Source organism: Aethina tumida, chromosome 2, assembly GCF_024364675.1.
Source record: "Aethina tumida isolate Nest 87 chromosome 2, icAetTumi1.1, whole genome shotgun sequence".
Lineage (NCBI taxonomy): Eukaryota > Metazoa > Arthropoda > Insecta > Coleoptera > Nitidulidae > Aethina > Aethina tumida.
Window position 1 is genome coordinate 3,398,924 of NC_065436.1, and position 7,230 is coordinate 3,406,153.

The 7,230-nt window shown below is 29.7% G+C and overlaps 2 protein-coding genes across 2 annotated transcripts; both read right to left on the reverse strand.

The window, feature by feature from the left end:
- Window positions 1-846: 846 nt before the first annotated feature.
- On the reverse strand, window positions 847-2,731 carry LOC126264531 (facilitated trehalose transporter Tret1-like). The gene is made up of 2 exons (XM_049962910.1): window positions 2,536-2,731; window positions 847-2,477 (listed from the first exon to the last, which is right to left on the reverse strand). Exons 1-2 carry the CDS (start codon window positions 2,585-2,587, stop codon window positions 1,156-1,158), a joined length of 1,374 nt encoding a protein of 457 aa, XP_049818867.1. The 5' UTR covers window positions 2,588-2,731; the 3' UTR covers window positions 847-1,155.
- A 2,059-nt stretch (window positions 2,732-4,790) lies between these two features.
- Window positions 4,791-6,311, reverse strand: LOC109600590 (facilitated trehalose transporter Tret1-like). Its single transcript, XM_020016756.2, has 2 exons — window positions 6,209-6,311; window positions 4,791-6,147 (listed from the first exon to the last, which is right to left on the reverse strand). The coding sequence occupies exons 1-2, from the start codon at window positions 6,258-6,260 to the stop codon at window positions 4,820-4,822; spliced, it is 1,380 nt and encodes a 459-aa protein (XP_019872315.2). The 5' UTR covers window positions 6,261-6,311; the 3' UTR covers window positions 4,791-4,819.
- Between the last annotated feature and the right edge of the window lie 919 nt (window positions 6,312-7,230).

A 7,230-nucleotide genomic window follows, 5' to 3' on the forward strand; every position in this document is an offset into this window, starting at 1 on the left:
TAATATATTTATTCAATAATATAAACAATAAATAAAAATTATAATATACAAATTTCTTAATATATTTATTTAGATTTTACTTACTCTATATAATTATTTTCTTGAAATGAAAATATAAAATTTGTATAAATTACTAATTTTAATTAATAAATAAATTAATAATTAATAAATAAAAAAATATATAAATATAATAATAATATTTATATAAGATTTTATGAAAATTGTTGTCGTTTATATTAGTTAAATCCAATAGTTATAATTTCTAATAAATATATATCTATAGTTCATTCAAACTATGTACAGAGTTTTGTGAATGCATTATATGTTTTATTATTATTGATCTATTTTTCCTATTTCGTATAAAAATTATTTAGTAATAAATTTATTGATACGATAGATAACAAGCATTTAGGTATAATAACAAATAAATTGATATATTTATTCAATATTAAACACAATAAATAAAAAATTATAATATAAAATTTTTTTAATATATTAATTTACATCCTATTTACTTTACATAATTATTTTCTTGAAATAAAAATATAAAATTTGAATAAATAACCAATTGTAATTAATAAATAAATTAATAATTAATAAATAACCACTGTATTTTTATTTATATTGATTAAATTCTATTATTTATGTAAGATTTTAGAAAAAATTTTGTCGTTTATATTAATGTTAAATCCAATAGTTATAATTTCTGATAAACATATATCTATTTAGTTATGAATTTATTGATACGATGAGGACATAAACATTTAAGAATAATAACAAATAAGTTGATATATTTATTCAATTATATACACAATAAATAAAAAATTATAATATAAAAATTTCTTAATATATTAGTTTACATTTTACTTTACATAATTATTTTCTTGAATGAAAATATAAAATTTATATAATTTACCAATTTTAATTAATAAATTGATTAATTTTAGAAGTACTTTAATTAAGTTGCTTAAAAGTATGCAAACCAGAAATCTGGTGTATTAAACTTTGCTAAGAGTATAAAATTTTTAATTAAAAGTATTTCATATATAAACAGTAAATCCCAAAAATATTGGAGTATTCTTTACAAAAGAATTTAGTAGTAAGTCTCATTTTCAAAGAATTTTTGTCAGATAATGTTAAGATAAATAAATCAAATCAGGGTGATTGACTACTTCCCTTTAGATACAATTGTATTTGCTCTAAGCTCATCCCTTTAGTTTCTGGAACATAGTAACATACGAACAACAGTCCAATTATTCCTAGAATTGCAAATGATCCAAAAGGAACGTATAAACCTATATAATCTTTGGTATATTGGAAAAAGAAAGACACAATTATAATAAGAATGGAGAAAAATATGTCTGCTGCAGCCAAAGCTACTGCCTTAACTCTGGTGTTAAAGAATTCCCCCAATAAAACTACTGGAGTGGACGCTAAACCAATATTATAAATTATTATGTACATTAAAATACCAAATACCGGTATAAATTTGTAGTAAGTTTCACTAAAATCTACGTAAGTATTAAAATAGAAATAAATGCATAAAACTGCATTGGCAATTCCAGTTCCAATTAATGAAAATATCATCAATGGCTTACGTCCAGTTCTGTCGATTAGAGTCGAATTTAATGAGCACACAATCAACTGCAACATAAAATAAACAATGGAGATTGTGGAAGGTGATAATCCGGTGTCAACATCAATCAAAATTGTTTTAACGTAATAATTCATGGCAGTTATTCCGGTGGCCTGTTGGAAGAACCTCATCCCGAAAGTTATGTACGCCGCCTTCCTGTTTGCTGAGTCCGTCACCAACTCAAAGAGGCCCACCTTTGAGGCCCTTTGTTCGTTGATTGAGTTGACCATTTCCTTTAAAGTACCATCAATGTCCACGCCATTATTGAGCTTGCGCAAGCTCTTCTCTGCGTCTGAGTCCCTGTTTTTCATCAGGAGATAGTAGGGACTCTCAGGCATGAAAAGGAAGGTCACAATTTGCAAAACGGGAATCACACCGCAAACATACGCAGCAATGTCAATGCTGAGCAAATTGCCGAAGACGTTGAAGGTCAGCTGCCCAAATATGTACATCACTTGAATCAGGGAACTTAGCAGACCCCTTATGCTGGGTCGGGAGATCTCCCCGGTGTACATGGGGGCGATGGTGCACACAACACCTCCAGCCAAACCGGCCAGGAACCTGGCTGACATCATGAAGTTAATCGAGACGAATTGGGCCAGCATGAGCCAGCTGATGAGGAACAGGGGTGAGGTTAGGAGGATGGAGTACTTCCTGCCGATCCTGTCGACGGTGAAGGCGCCCACGAAACACCCCACTATGTTACCGTACTCCTGCATGGTGATTATGACAGAACCTTGCTCACTGGTGATGGGCACTGGTGAATCTGGTGCTTGAAGGACGGGTAAGGCGGGTGATGCCCATCCGTAGTGCATCCCAGTTGACATCATGCTCAAACATCCTAATTAAAACACCAACTTAGAAGCCCCAAAGGAAAATTGAATTGAATAATCAATTACCTGTGAAAGCTGCGAGGTATTGGTATAAATAATTGTTGATTATAGTCCTCATTATTAACTTGGCACTCACTCACAACTCTCTATAGTTACACCAAACGCAGTTATGGACGATTTTAGCAATTTTTTAGGAAATATGTATGCACCATTTTAATCTTATAAGCCTAAATAAACCACCATAACATTAATATGACTTTCAAGTTAGTTGCTTTACCAATGCTCATGCATTGTGTCTTACACCTAACAATACTTGATGTTAAATTATACAAACAATAGTATATAAATCTATAAGTATAATAAATATAATTAAAAATTGTTATCCTTATGAAAGCAAATAAAATTTATTTAATTCTTTGCTTACAAATGGATTTTTTGATAACAATTTTAATTACATTTTATTGGTTTTAATTCAATCAAACTGACAAACCTTAGTTATTTGCTTAAAAATGCATTTAATTGACAACTTTTTTTTTCAATTATTAGCTTCTTTCAAACTAATTAAACATTATTCTTTGAATATTTAACTGTTTGTTTATGGTTATCAATTAAATCATCTGTAAGCAAAGGATTAAGACAACAATGTAATCTAAATCCATTAAATTAAATATTTAGTAAAATAATAAATTAATTAAAATAACTATTTTTAAAACATTTTATTAGACTTTAAAATAGATTTAATAACATTGTTGTCGTCTCAATTAAATCCGTTTATTTGTAAGTAAATAAATTTAATTGACAGAGACAAAATGTTATTGATCTAGTTTTAGGTTAGATCCTTTGAACATCATTCTTTAGTGTTAATGGATTACTGATAAGAAGATCACAAGACTTCTTTGTCTACTATAAACTTAGTGACACTTACATGCTGCATGTTAGAACAAAATTAAACATTTAAACTGAAATATCTCGAAAACGGCTGCATTAATCAAAATTAATCAAGAGCAACTTTTCTTTCTAAATTGTGTAATTAATATGAAAAGGTTAGTAGTTTTAAAAAATATTCAGTGGCGTAGACAGTAGTAGACCCTCAAATTTAAATTTTAAAAATTGTTTATTCCTCATATTTTCGTAACGTTTTGTCCAATCGTGTCGAAATTTGGTATGTGTTATCCTAAAATACATGCCTATAATTTAATGTAATAAACTTTTCCCATATTGTTTCATTGGCGTAGATTTTGGGGGGTTCCCCTCTTTTTCTCGCCCTATTATCTTTGTTACTGAATATTTTTTAAAATTATCAAGCTTTTCATATTATATACGTAATTTAGGAGAAAAAAGTACTCTTGATTATTTTTCATTATTACAATCATTTTTGAGATATTTCAATTTTAATGTTTGAAAAAAATTAAAGTGAAATTAAATCTGAAATATCTCCAAAACGGCTGCATTAATCAAAATTAATTAAGAATAACTTTTCTTTATAAATTGTATAAAGACTATGAAAAGGTTAATATTTTTAAAAAATATTTAGTGGCGTAGAAAGTAGGTGACCCTCAAATTTAAATTTCAAAAATTGTTTTTTACCCATATTTTCGTAACGTTTTATCCAATCGTGTTTAAATTTGGTATTTGTTATCCTAAAATACATGCCTGTAAGTCAGTGTAATAAACTTTTTCCATATTGTTACATTGGTGTAAATTCTGGGGGGTTCCCCTTTTTTCTAGCTTTATATTTTTCGCCACTGACTATTTTTTAAAAATATTAAGCTTTTCATATTATTTGTATTATTTAAAAGAAAAAAGTTCCCTTGATTATTTTTGATTATTACAGCCGTTTTTAAGTTATTCCAGTTTTAATGATTGAAAAAATTAAAGTAAACATTAAAAATGAAATATCTCCAAAATGGCTGTGATAATCAAAATTAATCATGAGTACCTTTTTTCTTCCAAATTGTGTTAAGAATATGAAAATCTTAAAAATTTTAAAAATACTCACAGGGCATATAAAATAGGGCGAAAAAAAGAAGGAAACCCTCTAAATTCTACGCCACTGTAAAAATATGAAAAAACTTTATTACATTGAATTGTGGATATGTGTTTTAGGATAGTACATACTAAATTTAAACTCGATTGGACCAAATGTTGAAGAAATATGAGGAAGAAACAATTTTTGAAATTTAAATTTCAGGGGCTGTATATTTTTCTGGAGATGCTTTAGAAATTATTTAGATTTTCGTCATAACTGGACATGTCCAAATTGCTCTCAGATTTTGACCAAACATTTTAATGGAACAATGTAGGTTAAATAAAAGATATAAAAATCTAAAACAACATATAATTAACATTTTTAATGAACATCATTCTTCTTAATTCCTTTTAAATACAACTGAATTTCTTCTAGACTCAGTCCTTTAGTTTCAGGAATACAGTAATACACAAATAACAAACCAATTAAACCGAATATCGAAAAGGCTCCAAAAGGGATGTAAATACCAATATAGTCTTTAGTATATTGAAAGAACCAAGACACAAATATAATTAGAACGGAAAAAAATATGTCTGCGAAAGCCATCGCCACTGCTTTAACCCTGGTGTTAAAGAATTCACCCAATAAAACCATTGGAGTGGCAGCTAGACCAATATTATAAATTACCACGTATACTAAAATAGCCAGCACAGGTATAAACTTGTAGTAAGTGTCACTAAAATCTATATAATTGTTACAGTAGAAATAAATACTCAAAACTAAGTTGGCAATTGCAGTTCCAATGAAGGAAAATATCATCAAAGGTTTACGTCCCGCTTTGTCGATCATTGTTATAGTTAGGAAGCACATAACTAATTGCAACAAAAAAAATATGTTGGAGATTGTAGTCGGGGACAAACCGGCGTTTACGTCAATAAAAATGATCTTCACATAAAAATTCATGGCTGTTATTCCTGTGGCCTGTTGGAAGAACCTCAGGCCGAAGGTGATGAACACTGCCTTCCTATTTGCTGAGTCGGTGACGATTTCAAACAAGCCCACCTTGGAGGAGCTTTCTTCTTCGATTGAGCTAACCATTGTTTTAAAGGTGTCGTCAATTTCGGCCCCCTTGTTGAGTTTACGCAAGTTATTCCGTGCGTCTGTGTGCCTGTTTTTCATTATCAGATAGTAGGGGCTCTCCGGCATGAAGACGAAGGTTGCAACTTGCAAAACTGGCACAACTGCTGCTATGTAGGCGGCCACGTCCGTTCCTAAAAGGTTTCCGAAGGCGTTGAACGTTAACTGGCCGAAAATGTACATTACTTGGAGGAGGGAACTTAAGACGCCTCTTATTTGAGGGTGGGCAATCTCCCCTAGGTACATGGGGGCGACTGTGTATAAGATTCCTCCAGTTAAACCAGCAAGGAACTTGGCAGACAATAAAAGAGGGAATGAGACGAATTGGGCCAGCATGATCCAACCGATGAAGTACAGTGGTGAGGTGAGGAGGATGGAGTACTTCCTTCCAATCCTGTCCACGATTACAATTCCTAGGCAACACCCCAAAATGTTACCATATTCGTGCATGGACAGGATCAAAGAGCCCTGATCACTGGTTATGGGCACTGGTGAATTGGGTGACTGTAGAAAGGGTAAAGATGGTGAAGCCCACCCATAGTGCATACCAGTTGACATAATACTCAGACATCCTAATTTAATAAAAAAAGCTCAGTATAATTTAAACAAAAACTTAATCAGAGGATGAAATACCTGTGAATGCAGCCAGATATTGATATAAGTATTTGTTGTTTATAATTTTCATAATTTTTGCACACAACCGACACTTTTACAGCTTATTGTGTTTAAAATAAACTACAGGGGACTTTAATAGATTTTCAGAAAATACGTGTACTGCATTTTATCACATAAGCCTCAATAAACATCAAAATCACTTCAAAAACATGCATTGTTTTATTACATACAAAGGTAAATTATTTAAACTATAGAATTTAAATATATTTGAGAAAATGTTGCCTAAAATGGTGAAGTAATATAAATTAAATTGGAACCAGTAATTAAAAATTATATTCTTTTTCTATGACAACTAAAAGCTTATATTTTAAGTAAAGATGGTAAAAAGTAAATTGTGAGGTATTGGTGGAGAAGACACATCATGGAAGATTTGTAATACCTTCACTTATATAAGTAGTATGACATCTTATCCCTAAAGCCAAAACATATGACTGATAAATGATACTGAAGAATTTAAAACCATAATTATTTAAACAATACTTTATTATTTAATTAGACAAAATATGAATAAAAATATTGACTAATGCATTTTGTTTGTAGTTGCAGGATTAACTTATCACAGCATGTAACTTGGTAGTCAATTATAATTAAAGTTTTATTCATTGTGCTCTGCTTATTTTACTATTTTTATAATGTTTATGATATTTTAATTGTCACTTATTAAAAAAATATTTGGTGACATGCTTTGCTGGTGGGTTTGAGATTCATATTATTTATTTATGAATTAAAGAATAATGCAAAATGTAAACAAGGATTTAAGTCTTAGACAAATGTTAATAATTGTTTATTTAATACCACAAAATCCCACTTAATCTATAATCTGACGTCAACAGACACAAATTATCATTTGGGGTCTACGAGAAGGATTTGTGGTAATTTACGTCGAAATGAAAAAATAAAAATAATTCTTAAAATTACTTTGTCTCACATAATTAAATTAAATTCAACAATTCATCAAAATCATAGTTTTAACCTTATTT